Source organism: Mytilus edulis, chromosome 10, assembly GCF_963676685.1.
Source record: "Mytilus edulis chromosome 10, xbMytEdul2.2, whole genome shotgun sequence".
NCBI classification, from domain to species: domain Eukaryota; kingdom Metazoa; phylum Mollusca; class Bivalvia; order Mytilida; family Mytilidae; genus Mytilus; species Mytilus edulis.
The window spans coordinates 46366499-46387812 of NC_092353.1; the positions used below are offsets into that span (position 1 = coordinate 46366499).

Here is a 21314-nt window from a genome sequence, read left to right on the forward strand (position 1 = left end):
ACTTACAAACACAGCTTGAAACTGAGTTAATACTAGTACCTAAATACACAATATTCCTCATATTGCATGTTGTTCCTTTAACAAAATCTTTAGATTTAAACGCTACTTTGTATGATGAATAGTGAATATGTGAATTACATGGATAAAAGACAACATCATTCTCAAATTTTTAGGTGAATATTTTTTAAATCTTTTTATCTAAGTTAAACTTGCGTTTTGGTGACTTATTAGATCATAAATTATATGAATATGTATAAGATTTTTTCAAATTGTCATGTTCTTTTTTACTGATTTTCATAAATCACTTGGATTATAGATACCATTTATTGAATTATTTCGGATATATCAAGATAATCTTGAAATGTAAGTGCAATTACGTAATTAAAAACACACTACACATCATTTTTTTTGTTTTCACAGATAAGTTATGATTAACAAGAATAAGCTGTGAAGATGCTTTTTTCATGAGTAATACGCCTTTTTTCTGAATAAAATTCACCCCTGAAACCACATAACCAATGTCACAATTTTTTAGCAATTTCCGCCGGCAAAGAATTAAAACAAATGTCCTTACAAATAAACAAACATGAACGCCATGGCTAAGAATAAAACATATGGGGTAAAACCCTTGAATCAGTTCTCATGACAGTTTATTTCGAGGAAGAACAAAATTTGCTTTTAATCTCAACTAGTTCCATACATGTCATAGGTCATATGTGATTATGTCATTTCCGACGTCTGCGATTCGTAGTGAATTTAAAACAAAATATTCCTTGTCTTAAATCATATGATCATTTACACCAATATTCAACTTATCTCCAATGAAAGAACCTTTATGGGATTAATTCAAGTGTTGGTCCTTATATAATGATATTTAGAAATATTATTCAATTTGCTTATTATCTTGAAAAAAATAACAGATTAACAGGCACTGTAAGTCTCACAAAAAAGAAATACAATTATATCCATCAATTAATTTCTTATACAAATATTAGAAATGACCATTTAATGACCACCAAAAGTTCAAATTTTCGTGTGTTAGTCTACTATCTCCAAATCCGGTAAATATATAAATAAGATGAATGATATATTTACCGGATTTGTAATCACATAAACAACACGACGGGTGCTACATGTGGAGCAGGATCTGCTTACCCTTCCAGAGCACCTGAGATCACCCCTAGTTTTTGGTGGGGTTCGTGTTGTTTATTCTTTAGTTTTCTATGTTGTGTCATGTGTACAATTGTTTTTCTGTTTGTCTTTTTCATTTTTAGCCATGGCGTTGTCAGTTTGTTTTAGATTTATGAGTTTGACTGTCCCTTTGGTATCTTTCGTCCCTCTTCTATATGATTGGAATCGTCTTAATACACTATTGATAGAGTAATTTTCCTTAAAGGTCATGATAACTTGATTAAGCATTGAATTGAAAAAGAGATATGGGGTATCAATCAATGGAACAAAATAAGTGGCCCATTACCTATAAACAGTGGGAAAACAAGAGTGCACACACTAAAATGTCTCGCCTTCTTTACTAATTATTGATATAATGTTGATAGTCCTAAGTATAAAGCTTTATTACAACGGTCACATAAACTTAACTTTAACCAAGATAGCTAAACAAAGACCAATGAACCATGAAAATGAGGTCAACGTCAGGTGAACCTTGCCAGGCAGAAATGTACAGCTAACAAAGCTTCCATACAACAAATATAGTTGACCTATTACTTATAGTTTAAGAAAAATAGACCGAAACACTAAAACTTAATACTGTGCAATGAACCGTGCAATTGAGGTCATGGTCAAATAAAACCTGCGGGACTGACATATAGATCATAATATATTTCCATACACCAAATATAGTTGACCTTTGGTATATAACATTAGATAAAAAGACCAAAACTTTAAAACTTAACTTTGACCACTGAACCATGAAAATGAGGTCAAGGTCAGATGACATCTGCCCGCTAGACATGTACACCTTACAATCATTCCATACAACAAATATAGTAGACCTATTGCATAAAGTATGAGAAAAACAGACCAAAACACAAAAACTTAACTATAACCACTGAACCATGCAAATGAGGTCAAGGTCAGATGACACCTGCCAAATGGACATGTACCCCTTCCAGTCCTTCCAAACACCAAATATACTAGCCCTATTGCTTATAGTATCTGAGATATGGACTTGACCACCAAAACTTAACCTTGTTCACTGATCCATGAAATGAGGTCGAGGTCAAGTGAAAACTGTCTGACGGGCATGAGGACCTTGCAAGGTACGCACATACCATACCAAACATAGTTATCCTATTACTTATAATAAGAGAGAATTCAACATTACAAAAATTCTGAACTTTTTTTTCAAGTGGTCACTGAACCATGAAAATGAGGTCAAGGACATTGGACATGTGACTGACGGACACTTCGTAACATGAGGCATCTATATACAAAGTATGAAGCATCCAGGTCTTTCACCTTCTGAAATATAAACCTTTTAAGAAGTTAGCTAAAGCCGCCGCTGCCGTAGCCGCCGCCGGATCACTATCCCTATGTCGAGCTTTCTGCAACAAAAGTTGCAGGCTCGACAAAAAACAATCAGCAATACATTTACCTAAACCATCAATAGCTATCGTATTTGAGCCTCAATCGCACATGCAATTTTAATGTTGTCATCGAAAAGGCTTTTTCGATAAAGATGTTTTAAAATTGTAACTGCATTTTTATTTATTTTCAATTGGGGGTTTCTTGCTATTGAGCAATGCTGTACACATTGAGTTTTCTTGTTTTTGTGCAACACAGTGCAATTGAAGATTTCTTGATACTGTGCAATACTGTGTTGTTGCGCAATTCTGACCCATTGAAGGTATCTTGCTTTTTCGCAATACTTTATAATCAAAGATTTCTTGCTATTGCGCTATACTGTACATTTGCAGATTTATTGCTATTGCGCAATACTGTGCTACTGTGCAATACCGTGCTGTTGCGCAATACTATTCAATTGAAGATTTCTTGCTATTGTCTTATACTGTGCACTGTCCGTTTTTTCGTTTGAATTGTTTTACATGGTCATTTCAGGGATTTTAATAGCCGACTATACATTATGGGCTTTGCTCATTGTTGAAAGCCATACAGTGACCTATAGTCGTTAATTTTCGTGTCATGTTGGTCTCTTGTGGGGAGTTGTCTAATTGGCAATCAGACCATATCTTCCTTTTTTTTTTTATAATTAATGATATCTTGTAATTGCCTAATACAGTGCAGTTGGAGATTTCTTGCTATCGCACAATTATGTGCTATTGCTCAATACTGTGCTATAACTCAATACTATGCTATTGTACAATACTGTGCTACTGTGCAATATTGTGCAATACTATGCCATTGAAGATTTATTTCTATTGCGCAATACTGAGCATTTATAGATTTTTTTTTGCTATTGCGTAATATCGTTTAATTGAAGATTTCTTGCTACTGCCCAAATACTGTGCTATTTATACCCCCGCTTTAAAAAAGGGGGGGTATACTGTTTTACCTCTGTCTGTCCGTCCGTCAGTCCGTCAGTCCGTCAGTCCGTCCATCAGTCCGTCAGTCAGTCCGTCCCATGAAACTTTCGTCACATTTTTCTCAGGAACTACACATCCACCCTTTCTGTAATTTGGTATCAACATTTATTTATGTTAGCCATACCGTGTGATGCGTTTTCAGATTCATCACTTGACAACTTCCTGTTTACCGAACACTTGTATGATTTTACACATGATAGCCAAGTTGAAAATTTTCGTCACATTTTTCTCAGCAACTACAATACAAGGATTTCTGAAATTTGGTTTCAGGATTTATATAAGTCAGCTATACCGTGTGATGCGTTTTCAGATTCATCACTCGACAACTTCCTGTTTACGAACACTTGTATGATTTTACACATGATAGCCAAGTTGAAAATTTTCGTCACATTTTTCTCAGCAACTACAATACAAGGATTTCTGAAATTTGGTTTCAGGATTTATATAAGTCAGCTATACCGTGTGATGCGTTTTCAGATTCATCACTTGACAACTTCCTGTTTACCGAACACTTGCATATTTTTACACTATTAATATTATCCACTTGCGGCGGGGGTATCATCAGTGAGCAGTAGCTCGCAGTTTCACTTGTTCACAATACTGTGCAATTGAAGATTTCTTGCTTCATTTGGCATTTTGCAAAAAAACTTTGAAGAAAAAAATATATGAAAATATGAAACATGAAACAAATGTAGAAAAAAACACCAAAACTTTTTGAAACCCCTCATTCTTGAAGTAATTGCCCCAAAAATTATCCCAGCCTTCCCTTTGTGGTATAGAATCATGTTTTAATTACCATTTAAGAGAGATGCATACACTTAAACTCAAGTTACTGTCTGGAAACTACAAAAATGCTTGTTTTTGGACCCCTTTTTTACCCAAATTCCTGAACCGTTAGGGCAATTGCCCCCAAACTCAATCCCAGCCTTCCCTTTGTAATATATAATGTTGTGGTACAATTTCTGAGAGATCTTTAAACTTAAACACAAGTTATTGTCCGGAAACTACAAAAATGGTGTGTTTTTTTGCCCCAAATTCCTATACTGTTAGTACCATAACCCCTAAAATCCCTCCCATCTTTCCTTTTGTGGTATTGCACCATTCTTGTAAAATTTCTTAGAGATCCATTTACTTAAACTAAAGTAATTATCCCGAAACCAAACATCTTCGGACAACGCCGACGCCTTCGCTGCATCCGACGACGACACCACAACATTATACGACGCATGCAAACAATTTTTTTTTTGGTCGTATAAAAATTTGCTCGGATGAAGAGTAATAAATTTTATTAAAAGCAAGAAAAAAAAAACAGATATCTCTAGCCTAAAATTATTAAATATGGATGGAAATTACACTGATTAAAAAGATAAATCAAGTGTTTCTTACATAAATTGCTTCGCTGAGCGCAGCCTGATACGACCACAGAGGTTGAACCCTGAACAGCTGAGGTTTGATTGATTGATTGAATATCTTTATTTCCTCCATATATATGAAGATTTTACAATTTATATTATAAGAACAGAATCAAGAACATAACACTAATATATTTACAAACATATTTACATATTCTAAACAATATCAAAGTATATAAACAGCAATAAAAAAAAGTCCATAGGTAGTTACATAATTATATCAACTTGAAGGATTTGTATACTATACAAAATTTAATCCTTGATTACATGAAATACAGTCGAACACAAAACGTCTATAATTCACCAATTTCATACAAGAACAACATTAGTTAAGATCAAATTTGTGACTATAAAGATCATAATTGAAGACCTGATATAGTTTATACATATAATCTGTTATGTGGCACATCAAGAGGCTCCATACATCAGCATTTATAGTTTGCATGGTATGATTCATATTTCCAGGTAACGACTTGACAATTTCGTCATCATCTTGATTAAAAAAACGAACGGAATCTTCTACGTCAAGAATATCAACAATTTTGTAGAACATTTCTGTCCGAATTTGTAGAAGAGTGGTACATCAAAGTATATAATGCATAAGCATATTCGTATTATATAAGTTACACAAGGAGCATTTGCCTGTTTGAATGGCTATGGCTCCTAATTTCACAAGCGTCATAAATTTTGAATTTAGAGATGGATAAGTTACCGCTAGTCGTAACAAACGATGCTCCGTCAAACATGTATCTATTGTGTAGTACCGCTTTAGTTCTGGTCGCCGTTCAACTGAGTGTTTCCATTTGTTTTCTTCGTATATGTCAAAAGTCTGTTTTACAATTTTGCTCCACAGTAGTTTGTCTGGAAAAAAATTTCAGCCACAAAGTTTTCAACAAAAACATCAAATTCATATTTCATCAAAATTTTAATATAATCGTAAGTCAAAGATATTCGACTGGACTCACCGGTTAAAATTTGTCCCATACGAAAATTAAACATCCGTTTATGTATTGTTGTCGATTTTGCACGACACAATCTCCCAGAAAACAAAAGTTTCATTTTATCAGTATATCCTTCGACAGACCACAAACCAACATTACTAATACAAGAGTCAGTCGGACTACGTTTATCCATCATTAGTATAAATCTGACGAAATATCTTTGAGTTATTTCCAACATTTCAGTTTCACGGTAGGGTAGCAGACCCCAAGTTTCACATCCATAAAGTGTCGTTGTAAGAATAACTCTTTTTCATATCAAGTTATTTAAGGCACTCATCCCTCGTGGATTTACACCAACAGTATATAGTGAGTGAAGTTTCTGTTTTAACTTTTTACTGGATTTATTTATCTGATCTATCGAAAGTTTTTCAATCTTAGTTAATAAGTGTTCCAGCGTAAGTACATGTACGTTTTCTATCGAGTACAATATTACCTAGGTTAAGACATGCTGCAGAGTCATTATTGTTGCGAGTCTTTCTTGGTGGTGTAAAATTCAAAACACTACTTTTCGATGCATTATATTTTAACCGCCATTTGAGCGCATTGCTGTTAACAACGCAAATTTGGACACAATATTCAAGCTAGATACTGTCTGAATTTGGATTGTGATAAAATTTTGACAAAGTATAGGTTTCTGACACAAAAAAAAATGTCAATACCTTACAAATCTATTGCACAATAACTGTGTAATTAAAGATTTTTCTTGAAATTTTTCAAAAATTTGAAATTTGATAAATTTCGAAAAAACATTTGAAACGCATTTAAAAAATTGGATTCCGCAAACTACTTGAATCACCCCTTTTAGCAATTACCCCCATACTCAATCCCAGCCCTGCCGTTGGAGTATGGAACCTTGTAGCACAATTTCAGAGAGATTCATACTCTAAAACACGAGTTATTGTCTGGAAACTAGAAAAATGCCCCTTTTTGGCCCTTAATTCCTAAACTGTTGGCACCATAATCCCCGAAATTAATCCAAACCTTCCACTTGTGGCATTAAACATTGTTGTATAATTTCAGAGCAATTGAAATACTTATACACAAGTTTATAAATTATCCTGAAAGTAGTAAAAATGCTTGTTTTGGGCCCCTTATTCCTAGACGGTTGGAACCATCATCCCCAAAATCAATCCCAACCTTCCCGTTGCGGTATTGAACCATCTTATTAAATTTCATATTCACTTAAAACAATGTTATTGTCCAGAAACCAAATGTGTCTTCGGACGACGACGACGACATCGTCCATTATACGATCCCAAACATTTTTTTGCGGTCGTATAAAAAAGGTTTATGGTATGTCTTTATATAAGATGTATTGGCTTTATGCGCTAAGCATTGGATTTTTTTCTTTCTTTTTATTTTGGTTTTTAATTTGATTTCTTGTGGTTAATTACACTTTCAATAGTATTGTCAATGTCATGATGACCGGTTTATACTAGTTGGGGAGATGGAGTGTCCCGATGGAACCAATGACCTTTGCCAGGATTTGGGCCTTCTGTTTGTGATTATCCTTAATATCTTTTATTAAGTTTATAATCATAATACGATGTTGACTGATGTACCTATATTTTGGACGATTTTTTCTTCTATATTTGTTTGTTTCTTCCTACATTGTTGTCAATATAATTGAATTTTATGCGATTGTCATACAAGTGAGAGGTTTATGTAGCTATAACACCAGGTCTAATCCAGCATTAAAAACATAAGGAAATGCCTGTCCTAAGTCAGGAATATAAATTTTGTTTTCCATTCGTTTGATTTTGCAATTTGATAACGGACTTTTCGTTTGAATTTTCCCTGGAATTTTTTTTTTGTAACAACTTTTTATTTTGTCCTTTTTATCCAGTCATTCGGTATGAAACATTCTGTGAAAAGAACTTAGATAGAAATAAACCCAAAACGGTGAGAAAATATCTAGAGGGAATTCAAATGCATATCACCAAAAAACCCAGACAAAACAGAAACAGTACACAGAAAATAAAAATAACAGAAACTTGATATCAATCAGTCAAAATCGGCAGTAAACTGATGTGTTCTTGAAGAGTATATAGTTCCTTCTCAACATATGGCACCCGTTGTAGCATAACATACAGAAAATATATTTAGAAGTTTTATTTCAATGGAAAAATGTATTTCTAAACAATACATAAAGTAACATGTTTTGCTAAGTGCCAAAAATATATCCCAAAAAATAATTAGATTGTATATCACAGAATATGTTTAAAACTTAAAATAAAAAAAATCTATTCAACAATCACAATATGGCACATACGATATTCTGAATCTGTTTCTTTTTACCCTAAAATATGTTTCAGTTCTCTGCTACATGCACGACACAGAGGCTGTTATGGCTACCTATAAGGCTATTGAATAACCAATTACAAACGTTTAGACTTTATACATTGGTCAAACTATATTTGTATGTCAGATATATCACACATACATAATATGCATTCGTATTTTGGAATGAAACATGCTTTAAATTAGATGAGTTCTGCTGGAAAATCACAACTTATAAATATGTTCCATCCTCCATTACAAATACATGGTATGTATGCCTGGAAGGTCTGATTATTTATGTCAATAAAATTTGCTTCAAAGTATATGATGTCCCCTGTAATTTTAGAATACATGCACAAACTGTCTTTCATGCTTTATTTATCTATTCGTGATTGCATGTATGTTAAGTCTGAAATATATAGGTTTTACTGCTAGTACCACATTAACTTATCATCGTTTATTAAACCATTAAAATGAGGTCAAGGTCAAGTAACCAAGCAAAAAAAAAATCGTTTAATATATCAAATATAATTCATTTTTTCTAATTGTATCCGTTTAATTCACAAATCAATAGAAAATCAACATTTATTTAGGATTCATATAAATGTGTTTCAGATTAAATACACACTGTCAGATTGACACGAATACCTTACAATCATTCTATAAATTAAAGTTTCCATGAAGTCATCGTTAATCAAATATGAACCATTACAATAAGGTCATGGTCAGATGAATCATGCAAGACAGATATGTTCACCTTACAGAAATCGAATATCAATCAAATATAGTTAACCTATTGGTATCTAATAAATTGACAGATCTATGAAATTTAATATTGACAAATGAACAATAAAATGAGGTCAAGGTAAGATAAAACCTGCCAGAAAAACAATACCTAACAATAATCCCATCCACCAAAAAAGGGCTCATTTATTATAAACAAACCAAATCGCAAAATATAACATTGACCAATTAACCACGAAATGAGGTCAAGGTTAGATGAAACCAGCCAGTCACCTTAAAAGCATTCCATACACCAAGTTGACCTATGACTTATAGCAATTAAGATAGGCATGAAAACCTAACCTTGACGACAAATCCATAAAATGAAATTCAGGTCCATTAAGCCTGTTTGACAGACTTGTAGCTCTTCATGAAATGAGATGGTGGTCCATTAAGCCTGTTTAACAGACTTGTAGCCCTTCATGAAATGAGATTGTGGTCCATTAAGCCTGTTTGACAGACTTGTAGCCCTTCATGAAATAAGAGTGTGGTCCATTAAGCCTGTTTGACAGACTTGTAGCCCTTCATGAAATGAGATTGTGGTCCATTAAACCTGTTTGACAGACCTGTAGCCCTTCATAAAAAGTGAGTACTTCACATTCTGACAAAAAATATTTTTTTTATATAAATTAAAAAAAAATGTAAAACTTAAGGACAATTGACAAATGAAAGACAGCAACTTTAATTTTTTGTGTCATAAGTCATCTACATACACAGTATAAAGCAGTCACATCCTATACCTTCTGAAATACATAGCTATAACAGCTGAAAAGTAATCCCAATGACTCTTTCATAGCTGAAGAGACACAAATAGCTTTAATTCAAACGGTTCAAGTCTTTAAATCTTAAACAATAAAGACAAAGGTTATCAAAATATGCCGTCAATTATAATGCTTTGTTAAAATAACACGACAATTAATACTGGTCAAAGAAACTTTGAATAATTTTGATAAGTGTGGATGGATGGATGGATGGATGGATGGACAGACATTGATAAAAAATCAAATATGTCCTGTCTCCAATAGATGTATAAAGAAAGAAAGGGCAATATCCATCAGATTCAAAAAACAAAAATAGCAGAAGTATGAACTCTTCATCGGCAATTTATACATTCTAATAAATTTCCTTTGCTCGTACTGTCTAATATTTGTTAAGATAATTGACAGGAATTGATACCAGAAAATATTAGGCAATGACAACATCATCACTGCATAAATATCTCATGTTCATCCATATCAATTGATCAATACATTTCATGTGACTTTATTTATACAACCGAACAACTATCGCATTGTTTTGTACGCTTAAAAGTAGTTTTCCTAATTAATTCATTCTAGTTCATATGCTTCACTATAAACACATATAGTTAAAATAAAAATGCCATGATTATACATATATATAATAGAAAAATCAGTTCATATGTGGATGAATTTCATGCAATTGTAGACAATTTTACACAGAAGACGACAACATATCAACAGACGGATATGATAAGCCAACAGAACAACCAATGAATGAAGTCCATTGTAATCAAATGTACATCATTACTTAATAATTACACATGCTAAACAATTACAAATGTTTATAACTAGATCCATCTATATAACCACTAAATCATTAAGATTGAGACCAGTCATGGAATAATCTACACAAAGATGCATGAGAATCACATAATCAAAAAACATAATAATAGAACCCCATTAAGAAATTACAAGTAATAATATAAATTCAGGTACAAAAATATGACTTAAACATTGCTATACATGATTGTAAGTATATATATATATATATTTTGTCGACAATAAAGACAACAACACTCATGTTTTTACCGCAAAGTATCAGTTTATTGGGTTTACATGTTTCGCCTAGTAGATAGGCATCATCAGGACAATTATACAATTGTATAATTGTCCTGATGATGCCTATCTACAATTGTATAATTGTCCTGATGATGCCTATCTACAATTGTATAATTGTCCTGATGATGCCTATCTACAATTGTATAATTGTCCTGATGATGCCTATATATCTACTAGGCACAACAATTAGACCCAATAAACAGATACTTTGAGGTAAAAACTTGAGTGTTGTTGTCTTTATTGTCGACATATTCATTTTTTTCAAGATGACTGTGAATACCTAGCGGTATCCACTTGTTTTTACCCTACCGCACAATCACCACTTCACGTGTTGGTTCATTTTTATTCTTACTTATATATATATTTTGTATAAATTCAGCAAACTATTTTACCTCACACGTCTATCATAAAATAAATATATATTATATAAAAAAAAACTACTATACAAATGTAAGATTATATCTAAGGATGCAAATTATGCATAACTTTGCTTGTTTAACATGTTTAAACTTGGTGTTTCTTTAAAAACAAAATAAGAAATTCTGTGAAACATTGCAATTTTACACCTTAAAGTATGATACTGATATGTCCACTTCAAGTGTGCAACCAACACTAACATCAGACAACCCTGATGATGAAACATCGAAATAAGATATGAAGCTAAAAGAAAGAAAAGAAAAGAAAAGGGAAAACAATATGGAATATGAAAATGGGTAAAACTTTGAAATGTGAACTCTTGAGAGACAAGTATTTGAGTAATAACAAATGATTTTTAATTCAACACTAGCTGAACTGGCAGGTACACATTTTGGTTTCATGACTCAATTCATATTCTTTACTATAAACAATATACAGCTGAGCAAAATCCCTTATTGAGCATATTGAAATTGAAAGAATAATTTGCGATATTTGTTATTAGATATAAAAAGATGTGGTATAAGTGCCAATGAGACAATAGTTATCTAAGGTACCAGGATTGTAATATAGTACGCCAGACGCGCATTTCGTCTAAATAAGACTCATCAGTGACGCTCATATCAAAATATTTATTAAGCCAAACAAGTACAAAGTTGAAGAGCATTGAGGATCCGAAATTTCAAAAACGTTGTGCCAAATATGGATAAGGTATTCAATGCCTGAAATAAGAAAATCCTTAGTTTTTCGAAAAATTCAAAGTTTGGTAAAAAGAAAATTACAACTGGAGGCTCTAAAGATCCTGTGTCGCTCACCTTGGTCTATGTGAATAGTAACAAAGGAAGAAGATGGATTCATGACAAAATTGTGTTTTGGTGATGATGATGTGTTTGAACATCTTACTTTACTGAACATTCTTACTGCTTACAATTATCTCTACCTATAATGAACTTGGCCCAGTAGTTTCAGTAAAAAATGTTAGTAAAAATTTACAAATTTTATGAAAATTGTTAAAAATTTACTATAAAGGACAATAACTCCTTAGGGGGTCAATTGACCATTTTGGTCATGTTAACTTATTTTTAGGTCTTATTTTGCTGTACATTATTGCTGTTTACAGTTTATCTCTATCTAAAATAATATTCAAGATAATAACAAACAAGTGAAACTGCGAGCTACTGCTCACTGATGATACCCCCGCCGCAAGTGGATAATATTAATAGTGTAAAAATATGCAAGTGTTCGGTAAACAGGAAGTTGTCAAGTGATGAATCTGAAAACGCATCACACGGTATAGCTGACTTATATAAATCCTGAAACCGAATTTCAGAAATCCTTGTATTGTAGTTCCTGAGAAAAATGTGACGAAAATTTTCAACTTGGCTATCATGTGTAAAATCAGACAAGTGTTCGGTAAACAGGAAGTTGTCAAGTGATGAATCTGAAAACGCATCACACGGTATGGCTGACATATATAAATGTTGATACCAAATTACAGAAAGGGTGGATGTGTAGTTCCTGAGAAAAATGTGACGAAAGTTTCATGGGACGGACTGACTGACGGACTGACTGACGGACTGACTGACGGACGGACGGACTGACAGACAGAGGTAAAACAGTATACCCCCCCTTTTTTAAAAGCGGGGGTATAAAAACGGCAAAATTTCCTTAAAATTACCAATTCAGGGGCAGCAACCCAACAACAGGTTGTCCGATTCATCTGAAAATTTCAGGGCTGATAGATCCTGACCTGATAAACAATTTTACCCCACATCCAATTTGCTCTAAATGCTTTGGTTTTTGAGTTATAAGCCAAAAACTGTATTTTACCCCTATGTTCTATTTTTAGCCATGGCGGCCATCTTGGTTGGTTGGCCGGGTCACCGGACACATTTTTTAAACTAGATACCCTAATGATGATTGTGGCCAAGTTTGGTAAAATTTGGCCCAGTAGTTTCAGAGGAGAAGATTTTTGTAAAAGTTAACAACGACGGACGCCGGACGACGACGCCGGACGACGACGCCGGACGCCAAGTGATGAGAAAAGCTCACTTGGCCCATCCAAGTCAGAATTTGTAAAAGATAACGCATTATATGCATTTATCAATCTGTTAAACAATTCTGACAAGCATGCTAAATTTCCACTATACCAATTCAAAGCAAGCTTAATTTGGGAATAATTCTTAAGTTCAATTCATACAAGATATGCAACTGCAACTACTTATAGTTAAATGAGAGAACAATTGGGAGAAACTAGAAGTCATGTTCTCCAAAATAAGTTTTTTTGTAACCATCATAAAATTTCTTTCATATATATCATATGCATAACAAAACTATCAGATCTACAAAACAATAACCTATTCACAGCAGTACATAACATAATAAATAAAAAAAAAAAAAAAAAATTTAATCATGTATAGATTAAAATTTGTAGAAATACTAGCAAATCTTCATGACAATAAAGTTAAACAATATATAAACTATGAAAAGAAAAGAAGGGGTAACGAAGAAGGCAAATTTCTAAATGGCACGACATGGGTATAACCATAGGATTCCAAGTTACTGGCAAACATTTAAAAAAAAGAGGAGAAAACATCCTAAGAGATATGTATAGCTTTTTAAAAATTATCTAGGTACATGTACTTTATTATTAAACATTTGTTAAAACAGTTATTAAGTCCTTGTTATACTTCCAATTTTTTTTGTAAAAAGATGTTATGTTAATTATAGGAAAACTCTAGAGAGACTCATTCCCCTCCAAATTTCTAATGGCTTACATCTAATAAAAAAAACCACACATACCCTTAATTTTTTTTACAGCTCCTGCAATTATTCTACTTATATCCTATCAATTTACAACATCCTTTAAAAAAATGCTTGTCATTTAGAAACAGAGAAGTAAATATCCTGAAACAAGGGGATAATCCAATGAAATAAAGAGGATAACATTAACTTATGAATGTAAATCAAAATGATTTTCAATTCATATCATATAGAATGCTTTTTTCAGTAGGAAAATTATTTAAACATCTTTCTTCTCAGACACAAAACCATTAGTTCAAGGAATGACTGTCATACTCATAAAACCCTGATTTTGTCAACCCTGTATAATTCAGTAAATAATTTACAATCAAACTATGATCAAATATTGTAGGCATACATATATATATATTTAATATCTTTCACAGATTTTTATGTGATTTCTGACTTTTTCCTTATAATAAAGAGCACATATAAAGGAGAAAGTCATGAATAGGCTTTTTATGCCTAAAATTGGACCTGCATTTGATTCTATTTGTTTATGTAACACAATTGAACTTATTTGGCCATTAAAGACACTTAATTTCAAGTTAAAAATATAAAATTTATCAAATATTATATACATGTACAATGTAAAAAAAAAAATAACCATATGATGTTAAATTTATTCTGCATGATTTAGGATTCCAAATATCCTTCCTCATTTTAAGTGTTGTAAAATACTAAACCATTTATAAACATTAAACCCAAACAATACCTAAGCAGATTTGAGTCATTGACAAAACAATATAGCATTATCATTTGTCATTACAATATATATTATACATTAGTTGTGTTCAGCTTTTCAAAATCATTTGTACGCATTCATTTTACAGGCAATACAGTGTCTTACAAAAATAAATCAAATCACTCATCTTATTTAAAGCTATCATAATTTATACCTTTTGAATACTGAAGTTGTAAAAATGAATTATCATCTTCTTAATGCATGCAGATTGAATTAAATGCTTAAGCATAGTAGGAATATCAGAATCAATTCCAAGTTTGGTGTGTCTTTGTGAAATCAATATAACTAACTGACCCAAAGCAGATGGAGAGGATTTTTGGAAGTTAAAGCCTCCTACTCATACATATATCAAATTTTCAAAATAATGCTGGGCACACTTGTTGATTATTTACTTGTTTTTCCTACCCTATGTCATTCTATGCATAAAGTCATCTAATAAACTCTAAATTAAGAAATAATGGTGGGCATTTATCATTGCAATTTTTGAAAAATTAACAAAAATGACTTTAATAATCATGATTTTAGGAAAAGCTAAATCCAGATATATTTATCAAATATCAGCATGCAATTTGTTTATTATTGTGATACTCAAGTAACCACATTATTTGCATGCATAAAAAATTGTTATGATTCTCTCGCCTGTGCTTGCTATTGTCAGAGTAAATGTGTAATGTTTAAATTTAAAAAGTGCGTCCATCTATCAGTAAAATACATAATTTAAATTTTTTTTACTTTTTCTTTAGATGCTATTTCTTTGTCTTCAAGATTTATGCTTCTGTCCAGGTTTCATAACAATTCAGGAAGGTTTACAAAGTTATCATGTTAAAAAATTCAACACAAGAATGGCTATAAATGTAAACTGCAGAACTAAGTTCATCTATCATAGATATACTAAAAGTGTAAAAAATGTACTCTCAAAAGTTTGTTTTTCATAAAAAAGCTGCCACTTAAGTTTCAAAAATTTTATGAATTTGACAAAGTATTTGATTTGTAACAAACTTTAACCTGAGACAGTATCTACTTGTTTACTGTCAAAAATAACTAGGTCTATTTATCAGTAAACTACAGAAAAATGAAAATAAATATTTTCTAAATTGTGTGCTCTGGATACTGTTTTTGGGACAAGAAACAAGATTTTGTCCAAATTTCAAAAATTCCACAACTTTTGATAACTATTTGACAAAGTCATTGATGACTAAAAAACTTTAACCTGAGATTGAATCTGAATGTAAACTGAAAAGTACTTATTTCATCATCGGTAAGTATTGAAAAATTTAAATATTCTCAACAATTTTGTTCTGGATACTGTATTTTTGTCTTAACCAAGCTTCTGTTCAAATTTCATAAAAGATGTGATAGTGTTAGTTATAACCACTGACTGAACCTAAATGTTGACATCAACCACTGACACAGGAATTTAGGATAGCTATATCTTGCGTAATTTCCCAGCAGTTAATGGTGCATCCTCAACAAATCCTTGCAATAATTTCCGAATATACAGTACTGTACTTAATTCACATACAAGTATGACATAAAAAAAAGCCACTACCAATATACAGGAAAAGATATTTTCAATTTGTTTTAACATGTTTAACCTGACAGCGTATTCATTTCTTTCAAGCGAAAATGAGAAAGTTCCTCTACTTCATTTGAATTGTCAAGAATAGCTTCCAAACGTCTAGCTAATTCCTGCGTTTTTTCTTTTTGGCCACTCCCTTTAAATACATTAATGAGCCCTTTCACAGCAAGAAGTTCATGAAAGTTCAATGCTGATTTTTTAACATCAAATGTATCTTGAAGGATACCTTCTGGGGCAACTTTTAGAAACTTTTCCTTTGCCTCTTCAAAATTCTTAAGAGCAAGGAAACATTCTCCCATTCTAAGGTCAACACCAGTTTGCCTATGACTATACTCAGAGGACAGTTTTTCAAGTTGAACATTACACTGATGTAATTTTTCACCGATTTCTTTCTTCATCTCTTCATTTTCATCTGGAATTAAATGTGCCATTGCTGTATAACATCTTACCAGTCTTTTCAGGCAAATCTTTCTGTGCTGTAAACTCTCATGACCAGATTTAATAACCCCAAAACTAAAATAGGATGCAGTGGAGTCTTGCAAGTCTTTGAATCTTGAAGCAGCATTTTCCAGATGTTGAATAGTTTTAAGACTAAGTTTAGCTCTGTCATCAAAAATCTGTTCCAATGTCCCACTCAACTCTGTCAACATGACATATAAAATGTCAGGTAGATCCAATTGTTTGCATTCTTCAGCTACTTTGACCCCAAATTCTTTGGCTAAAAACAATGCATGAGCAAAATCCCTCGCTGTTTTATAATCAACATGATCTCCAAGATAAAATATTCTTCTTCCAAATGTGTAAAAGACTTGGATAAAAAGTTCGTACAAGAACAGTTCTCCTAGATGATTGGCTGCAGGTATTGCAAGGTGATTTTTACAAAGATGATCATATTCAACCTTTGTGAGTGTACATTCATTTTCCAAGTTGTTTCCAAGGTAACCTTGAAGAAGTTCAATATGTTCCCGACTCCTGTATGTATTAAGATTATAATCTAAAGCCATTTTCTTTAACAATTCCATGTTAGCTGGGACAGAAATAATATTTTTCAGTTTTTCGAATACTATTTCGGCCTCACGTTTAGCAAACTTCTCCCATGTTTCATAATTTTCATTCCTAACACATGTTTTGGAAACAAGTTCTTCTATTTGGTCTTCTTCAATTCCTGTAATAGCGAAACAGGATCGTTTGGCAGCAGTAGAATGCTCACCAGCGTTTTTCAGCATCCCAAAAAAGTTGTATGTGTATCCAACCAAGTCATACACATAAGCTGCAAGAACATTCAATTCAAAGTCTTTAGAAAGCTGTGGGACTTCCTTCTTCAATGTTTCATAATGGCGAATAACTAAAATGGCATGGGGTAGGAGATCATGATTTCTTTTGTAATCTTTCTCATGGATATTGTCCTTATCTAAGAGCCACATTAATGCCTTGAGAACTTTCTTAAGAAGACGAACCTTGTCTTCTTTTGAAGTATAACAATCAATTGTCCTTGTAACAGCCAGATGAGTGCAAATGTATCTATCATCATCCTCACCTCTTATATAACCAAAGGAGAATTTTTGAATTGCTTCTATGAAGCTCTCTGGATTCAATGCCTGATCTTCACTCCCCTCTTTTGCTGGTAAGAACTGGAAAAATAGAATCGGAATATCCTCTAACGATAAAAACTGTAGAATAAGTACCATATCAAAAACTTCTTCAACTTCATCTTTCTTGAGAATATTCAAAAACTCGGTCAGCACTTCATAAAGTTTTCTGTTTACTGAATCAGACAACATTTTGTCTATTGAAATTGTTGACTTTCTACCTTTAAATGCTTTCAAAAAGCCTTTTGGTGTTAATCTGTGGGAAACCATTCTTGTTTTCACCCCATACATAGCCAAGGGTAGACAACTTAGGTATTTTGCTAATTCTTTATAATCTTCAACTTCTTCAGCAGTTAATTCATTTTTTCTTTTGAGGAATTCAATTGCCTCATCTTCAGTGAAACCATTTACTGCAACAAGGTTGGTTTCATCACAGAAGGCTTGATTCCATGTTGTTGCTATTACCTTAACATTGAATTTCAAAAAGGAATTCTTAAACTTTTCTACTGCATGCTTTGTTTCATCTGTAACATCATCAAATATAATCAAATGTTCTATGGATGGATCCTTCTCTTTTAATTCCCTTTTAATTAATTCAAGTATGAAGTCTAACGACTCCTCATTTGAAATGCTTTCATTTTGTTTGCTTTCCTTCTTCAGGCCAAGGCCATCAGCCATTTTTTTCAGTGAGTTAAGAAGGATTACCATATCTTGGCAAGATATCCTCCAACAAATTCCCTTTTTGCAAGATTGTCTTTTCTTACAAGCATGTTTCAAAGCCAATTGTGACTTACCAGAACCAAGTAAACCTTAAAAATCAAAAAAAAAATTTTATTCAGTATTGTATTTTCATAAGCATAGTTTAGGTTTAAATGCATGAGACAATTATCTTCAAGCATAATTCATGAAGTTAAAAATGGAGTATTCTTAGTTATTATATTTATAAACTGTTAAAAGAAAATATTTGAGTCACAAATATCAATGAATGTTTATGATTTGAACTAGTACTGCTTAATAAAAAGTCAAATTGTAATTCTTGAAGGTTTGAAAAATGTTTATTAATTTACTTGTTGATGACCTATACGGATATATTCGAGGATGCTCATTTACAATTGTTCAAAACTTCTATGGGATTATAGTTTGGGACAAAAACTGCTTGTTCAACTTGAAGTTTTGTAGTGATATTAAATGCATCTTCAATTAATAAATATGTAAGATAATGTACCAAGAGAGGAATATGGCAGTTGTTATCTCATAGTTTCTATGTATGTTGCATTTCTGTTATTTCCTAGTTTTCCTCTTATAGTTGATGTGTTACCCTTGGTTTTAGTTTGTAACCCCTATTTGTTTTCTCTCAATTAATTTATGTCAGGTAGTATTGTCCCAAATGTTTGGCTGGTAATTCTGGCTTTCTTTTTTAAGTTAATATGTTATGTTATAAAAGCAAACAGTTGATGCTTGCTTATATAGCATTTAATAGTATAAGTACCTGACAATGCAATGAATTTTGTGGTAGCCAATTTTTGCTGTATTTCTTTCAGTTTACTTGTTTCCATGAAATGTTCAACTACCATATCTTCTTTTATATTACATGGCCCTGAAATGCACATTAAATTTTAAAGCAAGTAAACATCTTCAATGTGATTTCTAAAGAATAAGATTTTTTTGCAATGAATTTGTGAAGACAAAAACCTCATCAAAGAAACCAGGCTTATAATTGTCTATGCTTGACAAGTTTTAAATAAAGCACCCAAATTAACCAGCTTAAAATTTAGAAATTTAAAAAAAAAAATCGTCTTTCCTGTTAATAATTTTCATTTTCCAATAGACAGCTTGGCATACAGGTGCAATACCATTAAATCATATATAGTATGTCACATCTGGTTTCATACAAAAATAGGGTTGAAAATAAATCCTTTGATTTTGACATTTGTAGGAAATTAACCCTGAATTTCATGAAAATATATATCTTGAACTTTCAAAGCACCATTCTTTTTTATTTGTTGTTTTATGAAATATTTTGTAAACTTCCTGTGACATGGTTACTATTAGGCTTGTTTGCAGGAAAAATAGGATTAAATTTGATTGGTTTACCTCTGGTGATGGTTTTTATCGTATATGCGTTTGCAATAAATTTGGAAGTCATGCTTGCAGTGAGACAAAACAAAGCTTTCAAGCTATAATAATTACTTTAGTAAACGTGTTTAATTTTAAGCAGAACTTTTATTATTTGAACTGTTTCACATGCATTATGTGGGGCCTTTAAAAGCTTACCATAAGGTATGGAGTTTTCTCATAGCTGAAGTGCGCTGTAAAGCAGCTTATTTTGATGAGCAATTTACTTTAATGAGATTAGCCAGCAGAAAAATAATGGAATTTAAATCGTCATGAATAAGTATAACTTGGATCTTTCTTTATTATACTACAATAAATAATTTGGATTGTAAAAGATTTATCAATTTTTTATTAATACCTTCTTCTTGTTGTATCAATTCTTCATGTTTAGCTGTGAATTCCTCCAGCATATCTACAAGTGGCTGTAAGTTCATCTTATTCAACATATCAATTAACATTTGTGTCTTTGTTTTAGACAAAAGGCTATAAGTCGTCATTAAATGAAATATATTTTCACCAGTTTTAACTGTTTCAAGGTCTTGAGCTGGAATTTTTTCAGCTCTCAACATATACACCATCTTCTGGATATCATCTAAAAATGCAAACAGCAATACATGAGTTATCAAATATTTCCAATTTAACATAAAAAAAAGTAGCAGTCAGTAAGCATTTAAATCATATACTGACTAAATCTAACAAACTGTTGGCATTGTTAAATTACACTATAAATTAAGGCAATTACTCCTTTAAGAAGTCACCTGACAGTTTTGACATCAATGACAATTGTTAGAGCTCAAGATTGTAAACATTTTTGCTCTGTCAGATTTATCTATTTTTAAAAGGTATAATGATTAAAAAAATAAGACAACTCTTGCATTTAACCCCTATGTTCCATTTTAAGCCAATATGTTTTGTCAGCCATCTTGGTTGGCAGGCAGGGTCATTGGAATGTTTTAAAACTACATACACAAATGTTAAATGTGACTCTGTTTGATTAAATTTGGTTAAAACATTTCAGGGGTGAAAATCTTTATGAAAGTGAAGGGTCGGAGAAAAGGGACAGCAAATGCCAAATGATGAGCAAGTTATTGTTCAATGGAAAATTTTTTCTAAGATTTTTCTTTCCACAGAAAGTCTACTATGTTTTTAACAATTATCTAACATATCTTGTA

The 21314-nt window shown here is 32.1% G+C and overlaps 1 protein-coding gene across 2 annotated transcripts in view; it reads right to left on the reverse strand.

Annotated features, from left to right (window-relative positions):
• The window catches only part of LOC139491307 (uncharacterized), a 102058-nt gene that overhangs the window by 69412 nt on the left and 11332 nt on the right, over positions 1 to 21314 (reverse strand). The window contains exons 4-6 of one of the 2 annotated variants that reach the window (XM_071278924.1): positions 20501 to 20734; positions 19517 to 19624; positions 16455 to 18836 (exon numbers count right to left, since the gene is read on the reverse strand). In XM_071278924.1, the coding sequence (XP_071135025.1) occupies positions 16455 to 18836; positions 19517 to 19624; positions 20501 to 20734 (2724 nt within the window). Of the gene's footprint in view, positions 1 to 15581; positions 18837 to 19516; positions 19625 to 20500; positions 20735 to 21314 lie in introns of those variants that run through there. The other variant, XM_071278925.1, reaches the window with a different exon arrangement.